Source organism: Diceros bicornis, chromosome 12 (genome assembly GCF_020826845.1).
Source record: "Diceros bicornis minor isolate mBicDic1 chromosome 12, mDicBic1.mat.cur, whole genome shotgun sequence".
Taxonomy (NCBI): domain Eukaryota; kingdom Metazoa; phylum Chordata; class Mammalia; order Perissodactyla; family Rhinocerotidae; genus Diceros; species Diceros bicornis.
Window position 1 is genome coordinate 17,600,439 of NC_080751.1, and position 18,344 is coordinate 17,618,782.

The window sequence follows — 18,344 nt, forward strand, 5'->3', positions numbered from 1 at the left end:
TGCTCAACAAACTCAAAGTAGGAAAACACAAACAGATCCACACCCAAGAAATCACACTAAAAACACTGAAGACAATGAGAAAATTTTGAAAGTAGCAAGAGAAAAATGACTCATCACGTACAAGGAAACTCCAGTAAGATTAACAGCTGACTTCTCATCAGAAATAATAAGGCCATAAGGCAGTGGGATGACATATCCAAATGCTGAAAGAAAAAAACAGTCAACCAAGAATCTTATATCCAGCAAAACTATCTTTCAAAAATGAAGATGAAATAAAGACATTGCCTGACAATCAAAAACTGAAAGAATTTGTTGCTTGCAGCCCTGCCTTACAAAAATTACTAATTGAGAGTCTTCAGGCTAAAAGCAAGTGACCCTATGCCATAATTGAATCCTTGCAAAGCAAAAACAAAAGTAAGAAAAAAACCCAAAGAGCACTGGTAAAGATAATTATGTATTATAAAAGATAATATAAATGTATATTCCTTCTCCTTTCCTCTCTTAACTGATTTAAAAAGAAATTGTATAAAACAATATGCATATAATTGTACTGTTGGTCCTATAACATATAAAAATATAATATAGTTGACAATAACAATGCAAAAGAAGTAGGTGGGAGCAAAGCTGTATTGGAGTAAGAAAGTAACACCAGATGGTAACTTGAGTCCACAGGAACAAATGAAGAGAACCAGAAACGATAAATCAGAAGATTAATATAACAAAATCTATAAATATGTACTTTTTCTCCTTCTCAACTTCTTTAAAGGATATAAAATTACATAAAGCAATAATTATAACAATGTATAATTGTATAGGTAACATATACAGATGTAATATGTATAGCATAGCACAAAAAAGTGGAAGAGAGCATAGAGATATATAGGAATAATGTTTCTGTATCTATTTCTAGAATTAAGTTTGCATAAATCTGAAGTAGATTCTGCTAACATAAGATGTATATGGTAAGCCCTAGAAGAACCACTAAGAAAATAATTCAAAACCTAGTGTGAAAAGCATCATTAAAGGAATTAAAATGTTACACTACAAAAGGTTCACTTAATGCAAAAGAAAGTGTTAAATGAGGAATAGAGGAACAAAAAAAGATATGACACGTATAGAAAATGAAAAGTAAAATGGCAGATGTACATCTTACCATATCAGTAATAACATTCAATGTGAATGGATTTAACAATCCAATCAAAAGGCAGAGATGGCCAAACTGGATTAAAATCAAGATCCAACTACATGCTATCTATAGGAAATATACTTTAGATTCAAAGGTACAAATGAGTTGAAAGTAAAAGAATGGGAAAAGCTATAGTTTGCAAATAGTAACCATAAGAAAGCTGGAGTGGTTATACTAATATCAGACAGACTTTAACACAAAAAACTATTACTAGAGATAAAGAGCGATGTTTTATAATGATAACAGGGTCAATCCATCAGAATGATATATCAATTATAAACAGACATGCACTTAACAACAGAGCCCCAAAATATAGGAAGCAAAAACTGAGGGAATTGAAAGAAGAAATAGACAACTTAACAATAATAGTTGGAGACTTCAATACCCCACATTCAGTAATGGATATAACAACTAGGCAGAAGTACAAGGAAATAGGAGATTTGAAAACACTGTAAATCAATTACACCTAACAGACATCTATAGTGCTCTCCACCTAACAACAGTAGAATATACATTCTTCTCAAGTGTGCATGGAACATTCTGCAGAATAGACAATATGCAAGGCCATAAAACAAGCCTCAATAAAGTTAAAATAATAGAAATCATACAAAGTATATTCTCTGACTACACTGGAATGAAATTAGAAATCAATAACAGAAAGAAACTTGGGAAATTCACACATATGTGGAAATTAAGCAACACACTCCTAAGTAACAAATGAGTCAAAGAAGAAATCACAAGGGAAAGTAGAAAATACTTTGAGATGAATGAGAACAAAACCACAACACACCAACACTTATTAGGTGTAGCTAAAGCAGTACTTAGAGGACTATTTATAGCTGTAAATGCCTATGTTAAAAAAGAAGAAAGATCTCAGATAAATAACCTAAAATTCTACCTTAACAATGGAAAAAGAGCAAACTAAACCAAAGCAAGTAGAAGGAATGAAATGATAAAGATTAGAGTGGAAATTAATGAAATAGAAAAACAATAGAGAAAATCAAAAAAACTAAAAATTCATTCTTTGAAGAGGTCAACAAAATTGGCAAATCTTTAGCTAGACTGACCAAGAAAAAAAGAGAGAAGATTCAAATTACTAAAACATGAAGGAAAGAGGGGACAATACTGCAGACCTTACAGAAATAAAGAAGGTTATAGGGGAATACTATGATCAATTCTTTTCCAACAATTTACATAATTTAGATAAAATGGACAAATTCTTAGAATGATACAAGTACTAAAATGGACTCAGAAATAAATAGAAAATATGAATAGATCTATAACAAGTAAAGAGATTCAATTAGTAATAATAACTGAAAAAAACTCCCAACCTACTCACAAAGAAAAGCCCAGGCCCAAATGTTTGATGAATTCTACCAAACATTTAAAGAAGAATTAGTATCAATTATACACAAACTCTTCTTTCCCCACCCCTCCCCTCCAAAAAAATAGAAGCGTGAACAATTCCAACTTATTTTATGAGGCTAGTATTACCCTGATACCAAAATCAGACAAAGACATCACAAGGAAAAAAAATCCTATGCACCAATATCTCTTGTGAATATAGAGGCAAAAATCCTCAACAGAACACTACCAAACCGAATCCAGTAAGATATTGTGGAATTGAAGAAAGATGGAGTCTCTCCATCTTTTTTAGGCACCAAAATGGAGCTGGACGGACATGAAGAGGAGAGGAACAAATTCCTCCTTCAGGATGAACTCTTGAACTCATTAAATGCCTGAAATGAGTCACAAATCTTCTCAAAAAAGATAAGATTATCCCGACAGAGACCCTGTTCCTGTCAGTCATCTCCCACATTCCTAAGTTTACTGGTTTGTTTCAACCGACTCTCACCCTGATGATTACCTTGTGCCTGAAATTTGTTAAACACATTCCTTCCCTCATTTTTTTTCTTTGCCTTTGTTAGCCACGACTATACAACCTTCCTTCTCCCTTCAATGGCTGGAACACAATTCAAGTGCTACTTGAATCTGTGCTTCCCAGGCTGCAGTCCTGACAAACCCCAAATAAACTTCTTTTTGTTTTAAGTTTTACCCGAGTCTATGTCATAATTGATAGACAATATAAAAAGGATTGTACACCATGACAAAGTGGAGTTTATCCCAGGAATGCAAGATCTGAAAATCAATTGATGAAATACACCATATCAACAGAATAAAGAAGAAAAACCCATAATCATCTCAATAGACACAGAAAGAGCATTTCACAAAATCCCACACCTCTTCGTGATAAGCAGTCAAATTTGGAAAAAAATAAACAAACAAAACTTGAAAGCAAACAAACTTGGAAGACAATGAACTTCCTCAACTTGATAAAGGGTATTTATGAAAAATCCACAGCTAACATCATACTTAATGGTGAAAGACTGAATTATTTCCCTTTAAAATCAGGAATAAGACAAGGAAGTTCACTCTTACCATTTCTTTCTTTCTTTCTTTCTTTTTTTTTTTTTGGTGAGGAAGATTAGCCCTGAGCTAACAACCGTTGCCAATCCTCCTCTTTTTGCTGAGGAAGATTGGCCCTGGGCTAACATGCGTGCCCATCTTCCTCTACTTTATATGAGACACCGCCATAGCATGGCTTGACAAGTGGTGCATAGGTCTGTGCCCGGGATCCGAACCTGCGAACCCCAGGCCACTGAAAGGGAGCAAGCAAACTTAACCACTACACCACTGGGCCGGCCACCAGACTCTTGCTACTTCTATTCAACATTTTACTGAAGGTTCTAGCCAGGGAAATGAGACAAGAAAATTAAATGAAAGGCATCCAGATTTGATAGAAAGAAGTAGAACTATCTCTGCAGATGACATGATCATGTATATTGAAAATCTTAAGGAATCCACTAAAAACCTATTAGAACTAATAAATGAGTTCAGCAAGGCTGCAGAATACAAGATCAATATGCAAAAGTCAATTGTATTTCTATAGATTAGCAATAAGTAATCTGAAAATGAAATTAAGGAGGCAATTCCATTTACAATGGCATCAAAAAGAGTAAAATACCTAGAAATAAACTTAACAAAAGAAGCGCAAAACTTATTCTCTGAAAAGTAAAAAACTTAGTTGAAAGAAATTAAAGACCTAAATAAATAGAAAGTTATTCCATGTTCATGGATCAAAAGACAATATTGTTAAAATAGTAATAGTTCCCAAATTTATCTGTAGATTTAATGCAATCCTCGTATAATTCAAACTGTCTTCTTTGTAGAAATTGGTAAGCTGATCCTAAAATTTATATGGAAATTCAAGAGATCCAGATTAGCCAAAACAATCTTGAAAATGTGGGAGGACTCCCACTTCCCAATTTCAAAACTTACTGCAAAGCTACAATCATTAAGAAAGTGTGGTACTGGCATAAGGATAGACATATAGATCCATGAGATAAATTTGGAATCCAGAAAATAACCCTCACATTAATGGTCAATGAATTTTTGACAACAGTGCAAAGATAATTCAGTGGGGAAAGAATAGTCTTTTCAACAAATGGTACTGAGACAACTGAATATCCACATGCAAAAGAATGAAGTTGGACCCCACTTCATACCATGACAAAAAGGAACTCAAAATGAAGAAAGACATAAAAGTAAGAGCTAAAACCATAAAACTCTTAGAAAAAACCATAAACATAAATCTTTGTGACTTTAGATTAGGCAATGGGTTCTTAGATGTGACATCAAAAGAAACAAAAGAAAAAAACCAGATAAATTGGATATAATCAACACTAAAAACTTCTGTGCTTCAAAAGGCACCATCAAAGTGCAAAGACAACCCACAGAATGACAGAAAATATTTGCATATATTGATTAAAGATTTGTGTCTAGAAAATATAGAGAACTCTTACAATTCAACAACAAAAAGACAACCCCCAAATGGGTGAAGAATCATTTCTGAATAGACATCTCTCCAAAGAAGATGTAAAAATGGCCAACAGGCACATGAAAAGATGCTCAACATCATTAGTAATCAGAGAAATGCAAATCAAAACCACAATGAGATATTATTTCACACCTATGAGGATAGCTATAATCAAAAAGTCAGCTAGTAAGTGTTGTTGAGGATATGGAGAAATTGGAACCCTCATCCACTGCAGATGGGAATAGAAAATGGTCTAGTCACTTTGGAAGTGGCTTTGTTGTCTGGCGGTTCCTCAAAAGAAACAGAGGAACCGCCTGACCCCCAGATGGTAAACAGAGTTACCATCTGACTCCCAGTATTTTTGCTCCTAGAGATACACCCAAGAGAAATGAAAATGTAGTCTATGCAAAAACATGAACGTTCATAGCAGCATTATTCGTAATAGCCCCAAAGTGGAAACAAGTACATGTCCACAAACTGATGAATGGATAAACAAAAGGTGGTATATTCATACTGTGAAATATTATTTGGCAATAAAAAGAATGAAGTACTGATACATGCTATGACATGGACGAACCTTGAAAACATTATGCTACGTGAAAGAAGCCAGACACAAAAGACCACACGTTATATGATTTCATTTATACGAAATGTCAGGAATAGGCAAAGCTATAGAGATAGAAAGTAGATTAGTGGTTACCTGGGCTAGGGAAGAGGCAGAAGAGGGGTTTGTGGGGTGATGGTTAGGAGCACAGCGTTTTTTTTTGAGACAATGAGAATGTTCTAAAATTGATTGTGGTGATGGTTGCACAACTGTGTGAATATACTAAAAATTGTTGAATTGTACAATTATAAACAGGTAAATTGTATGGTATGTCAATTATATTGCAATAAAGCTGTTATTAAATAAAAACAACCCTATGCCCTGTCGACACCAAAAAGCTTTCCCCCAAATGACTGCAAATTGGCTTGGGGATGGGAATTTTATTCTCAGGGCCTCATGTGGTGGCAGCTCTTGATCCAAGAATTCTGGCCTGGTTCCACAACACATTGACCCAGAAATGGAACTCAGCCCTTGACTGAAGTTCTATCCTCCCACCCTGCCCTGCCACTTAGGAAGCATTTATGACTTCATTGTAGATGGGGCAGAGGAGGCAGAGAGGATGACATTACAGAAGAGCAGGCAGCTTTCAAAGGAACATCAGGTATCCTGGGTTTTAGGATACTCTTCACCCATTTATCAGTTGGGTGGGGGGAGGCTTTCCTCAGCCTTCTGCATCCCCCACCCATGTCCCTCAGGCCATCTCCCCAGCAACTGCCCTCCCTTCCTGTCTGGAGCAAACCAAATTCCTCTCCAGCATCTCTCAGGCAGAGCTGTTTAGAATCAGACACATCTTTAGTGGCCTTGATTGTCCTTTTTACGGCCCCTGAACTCATGTTCCACCTAAGAAATTTATCAAGATATTTCTTAACAAAGATAAATATCTCCCTAAGAGGAATTCTATTGTCAGTTAAGACACTAATGTGGCTTCGTTTTTTTAAAGTGGAGAGAATAGTTTAATGAACCTCATGGACCCATCACTCCCAGCTTTAACAATCATCAATGTTTTGCTAATCTTGTTTTCACATAAGATAAATTCTTCATCTCAGTTACTTCTTATTTGGGGGGCTTTTACAGTAAAAATACAAATGCTCCTGTCAGAGCAAACAGAATACAGGCTGAGCAACCTTTTGTTCTTTCCCAGTGCCGGGAACCCAAGGAGGGGAATGGAGCGTGGGAGCCACCCCCTAGCCGGCGGGGGGGCTGCAGGTGGGGGCGGAAGAGGTTGGTTCAGGTGTGTGGGACCATGGCTGATGGGGAGGTGTGCGTAGACGTGGACGCGGAGGACAGGGGTCCCAGGACCGTGCTCCCAGGGCGAGGCTGCGGGCGGGCTAGAGGGCGGTGTCGGACGTGAGGTCCTGCGGCGCCCCCTCGCGGGAGTAGAACTCATCGATCACGCTCTGCGGGATGCGCTTCAGCATCTCTTTGGGGAAGATGCGCAACAGCTTCCATCCCAGGTCCAGCGACTCGAACACGGAGCGGTTCTCGTAGGGGCCTAGGGACACAGCGGGAGTGTAGGGCGCGCGCGTTTGTGTGTGTATGTGTGTGTGTGTGTGGCGGGGTAAGGGGGTTACTGCCTAAACGCCCCCAACGCGCCTCACCCTGGTTGATGAAGTTCTTCTCGAATTTCTGCAGAAATTCCAGGTAGAGCAAGTCCTCTGAAGTGAGCGCCTCCTCCCCCACCACTGCCTTCATGGCCTGCACGTCCTTCCCAATGGCGTAGCAGGCATACTGGGTGAAGAGAGGCGGGGGGGTGGGAGGGGTGTCACCACAGGCTTATCACAGGAGTCTGATGGCCCCCAAATTGGCTGTGCGTGACCCACTTTTTGGGGAGAGATTTTGCCAGGAGAAAAGCTCGTGATTCAGACGGGGCTCAAACCTCCAGCTTCCGAAGCTAGCTTACCCACCAGCCCCTGGACTCTCTCCTTCTTACCAGTTGGTTGGAGACATCTCCGTGGTCCTTTCTCGTCATACCCTCCCCGATGGCGGACTTCATTAGCCGCGACAGGGAAGGGAGCACGTTGATGGGGGGGTAGATCTAGGAGGGGGGAGCAGAAGAAGGGAGTGGCAGAGGCAGGGTGCGAACTTGCCTTCCCTTCCTACCACACTTCTCTCCCCTCCCCCTGTGGTTCACAGGAGACTGGTCCTCATTTGTCCCACAGCGAGGTCGCTGGTCACTCCCCGCCCTCCTTCATCTCCCACAAATTCTAGGTCTTGGGTATGCAGGTGTCTACAGGTGTGCTCCTAGACAGGAGAGTGGCCGGGGAGATGACATGACCTTAGTTAGTGAAAGGCTCGCTATTTCAAAACTGTTGATTATTTGGACAAAAACCAGGTTGAAGCTTAATAGCTAACAGCTGTAACGAAAGAAGCTGCCACGCAAAGAGGAAAAAGTCATAGGGGTGCCTTTAACCTCAGATGGGACAGACACATTATTCACCATCTACTTGTGTCAGTTACCCATTGTTTCCTGTTCATCAAAACAAATTACTGGAAAGGGAAGAGAAGTGTTTTTTGTTTAGTATATACTATCTGCTAGATGCTTTGTATATGCCAACTTATTTTATCCTCCACAATGCAACTGTGTGATAAGTATTATTATTCCCATTTTATAGAAGAAGAAACCTAGGATCAGAGAGATGAAATTATTTTCTCCAGGTCCCACAGCCAGGTAGGCCGGATTCTACCCAGACCTGTCTTCTGTCTGTGAACCACACAGTCTTCCTGGTGGGTTATCTCCTGTTTGGGGTTAGCCTTGCCTGGCCCCTCCTAATTCACAGAGAGACGAAGCACAGGGGATGGTGGGACATCTGTTAGTCGGTGTCTTTGGGGTGGTAGACAGAGCAGGAAGTGGGTAGGGAGGGGACAGTACCTGTCTGTTATGAAGCTGTCTGTCCACGTAGATCTGTCCCTCTGTGATGAAGCCCGTCAGGTCTGGGATCGGGTGGGTGATATCTACAAGGAAATGCACTGGCCTCAGTGTAGATGGGGCCCATGTCTCTACCCACTCGGGGCCGTCTGGGTTCTATTCGCCTCATGGGAGTGATGGGGGGGGGGAAAGAAAGGGAGAGCATCCACACTGGTGGAGGAACAGAGCTACTGCACATCTATGCAAAGAAGCATGGGCCATTTGAGAGTCCAGGTGGACAGGAGGGGGGAGGTAGGGGGCTGTGGAGGTAGTGGGTAGTGAGGAAGCTCACCGTCATTGGGCATGGTGAGGATGGGGATCTGAGTGATGGATCCGCCCCGGCCTTCCACGCGGCCTGCCCGCTCGTAGATGGTGGCCAGGTCTGTGTACATGTATCCAGGGAAGCCTCGGCGCCCAGGCACCTCCTCTCTAGCAGCCGACACCTGCAATATCCGTGCGCATTGGGGTAAGACAAGGGTTGAAAGGCTGATACAGAGAAGGGTGAGGGGAGATTCAGCGACTGTGTGAGAAGTGGGTGGGGGGCAGAAGAGGAATGGCTAGGCTGCTGCTGCTCCCTGGAGCTCACGGGAGTGGGGGCAGGCCTGGATGGGCGAGCTCTGGGGTGCAGGGGCTGGGGAGAGGCAGGGCTGAACCCCACACCCCTTGCCAACCGCCTCACCTCCCGCAAGGCCTCTGCGTAGGAGCTCATGTCAGTCAGTATGACCAGCACGTGCTTCTCACACTGGTAAGCGAGGAATTCTGCGGTGGTCAGCGCCAGGCGCGGAGTGATGATCCGCTCGATCCTGGAGGTAGGGCCAGTGTTTAGAGAGCCTGGAGGCCCAGGCTGTGCTAAGTCGAAAGTGCACTGGGAAGCTGGTACTGTGCATAGCAGCAGAGGAGTGGATAGGCCCCCAGGTCAGGGCGATGGTTCCTGGGAGTGGGCACTCAGCCATGTCTGACACTCCCTCCTCCTAATGTTCAAGGTAGGAAAGGGGCAGAGGCTGGAGCAGGCAGAGAGTTGGGTGAGAATGAGAGAGACAGGGCTAGCAGTGTCTGATGAGGGTGACGGTGGCCCGTCCTGTGGCTTGAGGTGAAGGACTCTGGCGTATCAGAGCCAGGTGGGGTCTGCTCTAGCTCCCTCTTCCCCAGGGCACCCTGCACTTGGGTCCCTGGAGACTCTCACTCTGCATCCTCAGGATTCTTTCCTCACTGTTTCTCTCACTGCTCCTGAGCACATAAGTCTGCACCATCCATGCACTTGTCGGCCCGGCACCCCTTGTCCACTTGACGCATTCCCAAGGCCATTCCTCTGGCTCTGGGCACTCGGTCCTGGGCCTCTGTGCCTGTGGGTCTTTCCTTTGGTGATTCATCGGGGCCCCCAGAGCTCTGTTACTTAGTTTGTGAGTACCCTCAGTACCCAGGATAGTTTATTAGAATTTTTTTCATCCACCTGACCCCCAGATTTAAACTCACTTTTTCTAAACTTTTAAAATAGCAGTTTTTCTAAACAAATGGTTTAGGGAAATATCTTGAGTGGTGACTTTGTGGAAGGGGCTCAAGGATGAGGAGCCCTGACTTGGGACAGTGGCTGGATGCAGGTTGTAGGAAGAGCAGAGGAGCTGCAGGCGACAGGTAGGGTGGTGGTCCGGCTCCCTATGTCTCTCCGTGGGCTATCCGTGCCCCTTACCCAGCCTCAGTTTCCCCATCTGCACAACAAAGGGTTGTTCTCCCAGCTCTGGCCCATAGCTGTAGTTCTGGGATGCCCATGAGCCATGGTACTCTGAATCTTGGAAGCAGACAGGGCCTGCTGCCTGCGGGCAGTATGGGCATCAGGGGAGGGCTCACGTGGGGTCATTGGCCAAGTTCAGGAAGAGGCAGACGTTCCCCATGGTCCCATTCTGCTCGAAGTCAGACTTGAAGAACCTGGCTGTCTCCATGTTCACCTGGACACACAGCAGGGAGGGCTGGAGGCGGGGCCCAGTGGCCTGAGGGCAGGGGCCTGGGTCCCTCCCATCTCTTCTCAGTAAAGCCTGTCCACTGACTGGCTCCCAGTCACTGGGAGCATGCTGGGGCTTGAGAAGACAGGGGCTAGGGTTGCTGCCCAGTCCTGGGGGGGCTCTCATCAGACCCTTCAAAGAAAGGTTCAGACTCCAGGTTGAACTCCGCTCAGTGCCATCCCTGGCTATCCCTTGGCCAGCTGCTTCCCTGCTAAACTCCCTGTTCCCCTCAGGCCCTCTGAGGGCCCCCTGATATCCCCCTCCCGAAGCTGTCTTGTCTCCCCAAATTCCCTGGCTTCCCCCTCCTCCAGGCCATGTTGGGCTCATCTGGTAGGTGCCATGGCCTTTGGGATGCTTGAGGGACAAGCGGCCCTGGTCACTGAGCCCGCCACACTCCCTCTAGTCATGCTCTCACCTCTCCCACCAGACAGGCTGGGACTGGGACGCTTCTCAAGGAGAAGAGTTGTGCCTCCCCCATCAGATCAGGCCGTACCAGGGGCCAAAGGAGACAAGGCTGCCCACCCACAACTTCCAGAATGTGCCAATCTGCCCAGCCCCTCTTACCCCCATGGCTGCAAAGACGATGGCAAAGTTGTCGTCGTGATAGTCCAGCACAGCCTTGGACTTCTTCACCAGCCCAGCCTGGCGGCAGATCTGGGCAGCAATCTGGGGTGGAGTGGGTTGGGAGAAGGACGTCAGCACCAGAGCCCAGAGCCCACTCCGCTGAGCACCACTGAGGAGGATGGACAGAGCACTTTCCAGTCCATCCTCCTGCCAGGGCCTTTGGTGGGAGGGATCCAAAGCCAGAGAGGTGAAAGGGCTGCCCCAGGTCCTACAGCCTTTCGAGGGGGGTGGGGCACCCTATTCTGTGGCTACTAAAGGGCTGAGGGTGCCTGTCAGGAGGAGCAGGGCAGAATAATAGTTCCAAAGAGCAACTGCCTCAGTATGGGTTTGGGGCAGTTTGGCCCTTCAGACCCCCTGCGCCTCCCCCACCTGCTAGGGGTTATCTGGGCGCAAAACTGCCCCAGGCGTGCAGTGTGAGGAGTTACCAGCCACACAGATCCAGGTGTGTGTGTGTAGGGGGAGGGCGGGGATGCTTATGCCCTCTAATCATTGTCTCGAGGGTGCCCTGGGGCACATCCAGGAGTGGTCATTGTGGGGCTGGTCAGGGGAGGAGCATCTAGAGTCCTTGTCACACCAGCTGCTATGAGAAGAACAGGCTGTTCACTCTTGGTGGCAGGAGTGGGGTAGGGAACCTGCACAGGGAGGCTTCAGATGGCCGTGGGGCTGGCATAAGAGGGTTCACTTGGTGCAGAGAGGAAAGATCATTACAAGGAGCAGTGGGTAGAGCTGTCAGCCCCGCGGAACGGGACTCTCAATACTGGGGCTACCGACGGGCTCTCTTGTGAGCCAGGGAATGCCCCGCTCACTTGGAAGGAAGACCTGCCTGGGGACAGTGAGGAGGTCTTATATAGCCCTCAGTCCCTGAGCTGCCAGAGGACAACTGCCAGTCTGGATACTGGTCGCCCCAGCTGGGCTGGCCGCTCCTCGCTGGTGCACCAGCCCTGGCCTCAGCTCTGTTCCTTCCCCCTGCCCGTGCCTGCAGGCCCCTGCAGGCCTCACCTCATTGTGGGGGAGCCCAGCCGCTGAGAAGATGGGGATCTTCTGACCACGGGCAATGCTGTTCATGACGTCAATGGGAGAGATGCCTGTCTGAATCATCTCCTCGGGATAGATGCGGTCGTGGGGGTTGATGGGCTGGCCTGGGAGAGGGCGATCATGGACCTGTGCTCAAGGGTTCAGGTCCTTCCTCGCTCCCCCAATCCTGCGCCAGACTCCAGAACAGGAGTATGTAACAGAACTTTCTGTGATGATGGAAATGTGCTCTAACTCCGCTGCCCAATACAGCAGCCCTAGTCTCATGTGGCTATTGAGCCTATGATATGTGGTTTTAAAATGAAATTCTATTCCATTTGAATTAATTTGTATTTAAATGGCCACGCGTCCAGCTCTCTCTTGGACAGTGCTGCCCTGGTACATTGGAAGCGGCAGCAGGGTGGAGGTCAGGCTGCCCCCCATGGCCGAGTCAGGGCCTCTTCAAGATCTACAGGTGCTGTGTGTTGTTCAGAGGACCTGAGGGTGACCCAGAGACCTCCTGTCTGAGCAGATGTGTGTTCTGTGCTCTGCCTCTGATTGGCATGTGGCCTTGGGCCAGCCACGGACCTCCATGGGCCTCCATCGCGTCCTCAGTAAACTGACATGATAGGGTTGGAGGACCCAGCACGGCCTCCCAACTGGGAGAGGCTGTGTCTGCCTCTGTAAGCCACCCCAGCCAGCTCTCAGGGGGAGGCAGGGAACTGGAAGGCAGGAGAGAGATGATCTTGGGGCCTGCGTGGAACCCCGCATGACGATGATGGCATTTTACAGGAACTGGACATGCTGTGTTAATGGCAGTGTTTCGGTCTCTGTGGCAGATTTGGGGGCAGAGGGACCTTTGCTGCTCTCATATCACATCTGATCTGCCTGTTAGTTGACCAGCCCTGGGGGCGAGCCCTGGGCAGTCGCCCCTGGCCTATGTCTGGGGTAGAACTTCCAAGGGCAAGGTGACAGAGGTGATGACTGGGAGTGAGGAAGGTGCTTAGAGGCTGGGTCCCAAAAGCCATCCAGAGCCTGGGATCAAGTGACCAATGGTCACTCACCATTGATATCCAGGAAATCCTCCGCCATGACCACTGGCCCCTTGTCAATGGGCTTGCCGGAGCCGTTGAAAACCCGACCTAGGGGTGAGTGAGGGGTGTTGGAGGATGCTGGGGGCCAGCCCTGTGTCTCTCACTGCTGCTCACCCTCCATGCCACTACCAGCTCCCACCGCCCCCACATCTTGATTGCCCTGTGTCCCCCTCCCCCTCAGCCCTCGGTTACCCCCAGAGAGCTGGCTACAGTGACTGTCTCCTTGGGGGGTCTTCCCATCTCTCCTGAAAACCTTTAAAGGAAAGGCCTTGGCCCAGGACCATGACTTGAATGGGCGGGGTGGGGGGGGGCGGGGGGAGGGCAGTTAGGGCTGGAAAGAGGAGAGGGCCAGGAATGGCAGATCTTGGGAGAAAATTAGGGGACGTGCAGTCCATTTCAGCCTGACCCCAAATAGATGGCACCTGTGTGCCTCTAGTTTATTGAACCTGACTTCCTCATTTATTGAATGCCTGCTGTATGTCAGGCCCTGAGCTGGGGTTGGGGTCGAAGAGATAAGACACAAGCCCTCACCTCAAAGAGCTCACAGAGGAGGCAGACATGGAAAGAGGCAAGGACAGTGCAGTGTGCTAAGCACTTGGTCAAGAAAGCTGAGCTGACAGGACAGAGGAGCACCCCCACCTCGCCCCACCCCACCCTCACCCAGCATGTCCTCCGACACTGGAGTCCGTAGGATGTCCCCTGTGAATTCGCAGGTGGTCTTCTGGGCATCGATCCCAGAGGTCCCTTCAAACACCTATGGGACAAGAGGTTAGTTACTCTAATAAGGGGCTTGCTGGGGAGAAGGAGGCCTCCCATTTTCCCATTTGTGCCCAGCTCTGGGTAAGGTGCTCTCAGAAAAGTAGGACATTTTCCTGCCTTTGGAGCTTATAAGATAGTGTGGGAACTTTGTGGGTTCATTCATTTATTCAACTAGCCAACATCTCATTGACTTACCTGCACAATTGCCTTGGTCCCAGCCACCTCGAGCACTTGCCCGCTCCTCTGAGTCCCGTTGGGCAGGGTGAAATTGACAATCTCGGCATACTGGGCAAACTAGTGGGAGGGGAGAGTAGCCCAGAGCGCCAGTGAGACCAGAGGTGAAGTCCATGTCTCCTCCCCAGCCCTGCTTGACCCAATCACAAGCTTCCATCTCCTCTCTTGTGCTCAGACACTCTTGGAAATGAACTTGAGGGTATGGAAGTGGGAAGCTTGCATTCTGTTTGGGAGGCAGTATACCTGGATGGGTAGGAGCACTGACTTTAGAGCTGGAAGACCAGGGTTAGAATTGAAGCTCTGATGGTTAGAAGCTGGGTGACCTTGTGGAAGTTACTTAATGTTTCGGAGTCTTACTTTCCTCATCTTTAAAATGGGGATAATAATAATAATACCTACTTCACAGGGCTGCTGTGGTGAGGAAATGAGATAATATATGTAAAGTCATTAGCTGGTGCCTGGTACCTTGTAACAGCTCAATAAAATGTAGTAGCTATTATGGCTGTTTAGGTCTCCTGGATGGCACAGTTGTGTCTGCCCCTGGGGGCAAATGGTGAACACAAGGGGAAAGTGCTTTCCTTGGCTCACAGATGTCCCCATGTACCAGGGACAGTCTCTCCCTAGACATGGGACTGGGAGTGATTCACATGTCTTCCTCACAGGCTTCAAGAGTAAAAAGAGTCAGGCTAATATCTGGAATATGTAAAGAACTCTTACAACTCGACAATAAAAAGACAAATAACCCAAGTGAAAAACGGGCAAAGTATCTGAATAGATATTTCTCTAAAGAAGATACATAAATGTGCCAATAAGCATATATAATGCTCAACATCATTAGTCCTTAGGGAAATGCAAATCAAAACCACAGTGAGATACCACTTCACGCTCACTAATATGGCTGTAATAAAAAACATAATAAGTGTTGTTGAGGATGTGGAGACATTGGAACCCTCATACACTGCTGATGGGAATGTAAAATAATGCAGCCACTTTGGAAAACAGTCTGGCAGTTCCTCAAAAGGTTAACCAGAGAGTTGCCATATGACCCAGCAGTTCCACTCCTAGGTGTATATCCAAGAGGATATATATCCTAGGTGTATATCCAAAACATATGTCCACGTAAAAACTTGTACATGAATGTTCTAGCAGCATTATTCATAATAGCCAAAAAGTGGAAACAAACCAAATGCCCATCAACTGATGACTGGGTAAAGAAAATGTGATATCTCCATCCAGTGGTGTATTATTTGAAAATAAAAAGCAAAGAACTGATGCATGCTATAACATAGGTGAACCTTGACAACATTATGCTAAATGAAAGAAGTTAATCACAAAAGACCACGTATTGTATGATTCCATTGACATGAAATGTCCAGAATAGGCAAAGCTATTGGGACACAAAGTAGATTAATAGTTGCTGGGGGTTGGAGCGGGGGAAGACTGGGTTGACAACTAACAGGTACAGGGTTTTCTTTCTGAGGTGATGAAACGTTCTGGAATTACATAGTGGTGATGGGGGCCGGCCCTGTGGCGTAGTGGTTAAGTGCACGCGCTCAGCTGCTGGCGGCCTGGGTTCGGATCCCGGGCGCGCACCAATGCACCTCTTGTCAGGCCATGCTGTGGCGGCGTCCCGTATAAAGTGGAGGAAGATGGGCACGGATGTTAGCTCAGGGCCAGTCTTCCTCAGCAAAAAAAAAAAAAAGAAAAAAAAAAAAAAGGAGGATTGGCATGGATGTTAGCTCAGGGCTCAGGGCTGATCTTCCCCACAAAAAAAATAAATAGTGGTGATGGTTGCACAATTCTATGTATACATTAAAAACTACGGAACTGTACACTTTAAAAGAGTGAAGTTTATGGTATGTGAATTAGAACTCAATTTAAAAAAATGATCATCAGGCTTTCCCTCCAGGACCACTGGCAGCAGTGGGCAGTGGAGGCTGGCCCCAAGGGACTCCCCAAGCTCTGCCTCTGTGCATGCTCCAGGAACCAGGTTCCCAGTCTCTACCCTCGTCTAGAGGAGGCCACAAGCTGGGCCAGGGAAGCAGACCCTCCCCACTGACACTGGTCCTCAGCACCAAGAGAGCTAAGTCCTGTACCTGCACCTCTTCCCAGTTAAGGAACTGGAGAGAATGCATAGCTTCATCCAGGCTCCCTCATCTTGCTTCCCATGGAGTAAATCATAATCTTAATCCAATAAAAATAAATGATAAACACCCCTGCCCCCACCAAAGTTCCTAATATCCGGGGAAATTAAAGTACTTCTCTAAATTACTCCTTGGACCTTAGAGGAAATCAAAACTGGAACGACAGATTACAGAAAAGAATGAACAGCATCACTTCATGCCGTGATCTGTAGAACACATCAAGTGGTACCACGTTTTCTGGTCATAGTCAAAGTAAGTTAGAAGTCAATAACAAAAAAATAGGAAAACCTCATACATTTGGAAACTTAAAAGCATTCTAAATATAGAAGAATTCATAATCAGAATTAGAAAACATTTAACACTAAAGAAAAATGAAAAATTATATATCAACATGTATATGATGCCTTTAAAGCTTTACATGCTTATATTAGAAGAGAAAAAAGGTTGAGGAAGCTTTAAGTATGCAACTTAGAAGTTAGGAAAAGAACAGCATTATAACTCCTAGAAAGTTGAAGAAGTAATGTAAGAGCAGAAATCATTAACACAGAGAAAATATATATAATAGAAAAGATCAACAAAGCCAAATTGGATCTTTGAAGAGCCTAATAAAACGACAAATCTCGGACAACACTGATTAAGAAGAGAGAAAAGGCATGAATAAATAACTGTTGGAATGAAAAAGTCAAAACTGGCTATACTAATAATATTAAAAAGATAATAGAAAGGAATTATGAACAACTTTATGCAAGATATTTCAGAACTTAGAGGAAATGAATAAAATCCTAGTAGAATACCACCCAAATGAAAACCAATTAAAAACTAAATAGAAAACCACACTAGTCCTATAATCCTTAAAATATTGAATAAATATTTTAAAATCTTTCCACAAAAAAAAACACCAGTCCCTGATAGTTTTACCAATAAGTTCTAACAATCAAGGAACAAATAATTTTGAAATTTATTTAAGCTCTTCAAAAGACTGAAAGAAAAGAGATGGTCTTTAATTCATCTTTTGAGGCAAGCATAACCTTGATACCAAGACAAGATAATTATGGGAAAATTATAGGCAGTCTCACTCACGAACAGAGATGCAAAAATCCTAAACAAAACATTGGCAAACCAAATCTAGCAATGTATAAAAAAGACCAAGTTACAAACAAACCGAATAATAAAAGAAAAAAAATTAAAAAACAAAAAACGAAGATAAACACACACGCATACACACACAAAAATAAAAAATACCCAGTTGGGATTATTCCGGGAATTCAAGGTTAGTCTAATATTAGAAAATCTATTAATGTAATTTGTCTTATTAGTGGATTAAAGGATAAAAAAAAACCTGTGATCAAGTCAAAAAATTTTAGAAAATTAAAAAAAAACTGTCCATGATTAAAAACAAAAAACAAAGAACAAAACTACTCTTTGAAAACAGAGACTAAAAGGGAAATTCCTGGGCCGGCCCCGTGGCTTAGTGGTTAAGTGAGTGCGCTCCACTGCTGGTGACCCGGGTTCGGATCCCGGGCTCGCACCGACGCGCTGCTTCTCTGGCCATGCTGAGGCCACGTCCCACATACAGCAACTAGAAGGATGTGCAGCTATGACACACAACTATCTACTGGGGCTTTGGGGGGAAAAATAAATAAATAAAATCTTTAAAAAAAGGGAAATTCCTTAACTCAAAGTATCCTCAAAAAACCTACAGAAAATATCCTAGTCAATGGTATAATGCATGAAAGATACCCTTTAAAGTTAGGAGCAAAACAACAAGGCTTGCTGTCATCATTCTATCCAGCCTTGTGCTGGAGGAACAGCCGAAGTCATAAGATGGACAGAAGATAAAGATTAGAAGGAAACAAAACCATACGATGGAAAACTCCCCCCCAAATCCAAGACAGATAGTACCCCCCGA

General features: G+C 45.1%; 1 protein-coding gene across 3 annotated transcripts in view; it reads right to left on the reverse strand.

The window, feature by feature from the left end:
- Positions 1 to 5,145: 5,145 nt before the first annotated feature.
- Positions 5,146 to 18,344, reverse strand: part of ATP6V1B1 (ATPase H+ transporting V1 subunit B1) — a 28,441-nt gene continuing 15,242 nt past the window's right edge. The window contains exons 3-14 of one of the 3 annotated variants that reach the window (XM_058550988.1): positions 14,253 to 14,351; positions 13,959 to 14,052; positions 13,269 to 13,346; positions 12,193 to 12,332; positions 11,134 to 11,235; positions 10,418 to 10,515; positions 9,252 to 9,375; positions 8,865 to 9,015; positions 8,537 to 8,619; positions 7,598 to 7,702; positions 7,266 to 7,395; positions 5,163 to 7,159 (exon numbers count right to left, since the gene is read on the reverse strand). In XM_058550988.1, coding sequence (XP_058406971.1) covers positions 6,996 to 7,159; positions 7,266 to 7,395; positions 7,598 to 7,702; positions 8,537 to 8,619; positions 8,865 to 9,015; positions 9,252 to 9,375; positions 10,418 to 10,515; positions 11,134 to 11,235; positions 12,193 to 12,332; positions 13,269 to 13,346; positions 13,959 to 14,052; positions 14,253 to 14,351 — 1,368 coding nt within the window. In that variant the 3' untranslated portion in view covers positions 5,163 to 6,995. Of the gene's footprint in view, positions 7,160 to 7,265; positions 7,396 to 7,597; positions 7,703 to 8,536; positions 8,620 to 8,864; positions 9,016 to 9,251; positions 9,376 to 10,417; positions 10,516 to 11,133; positions 11,236 to 12,192; positions 12,333 to 13,268; positions 13,347 to 13,958; positions 14,053 to 14,252; positions 14,352 to 18,344 lie in introns of all 3 variants that reach the window. The other 2 variants (XM_058550989.1, XM_058550990.1) reach the window with 2 other exon arrangements.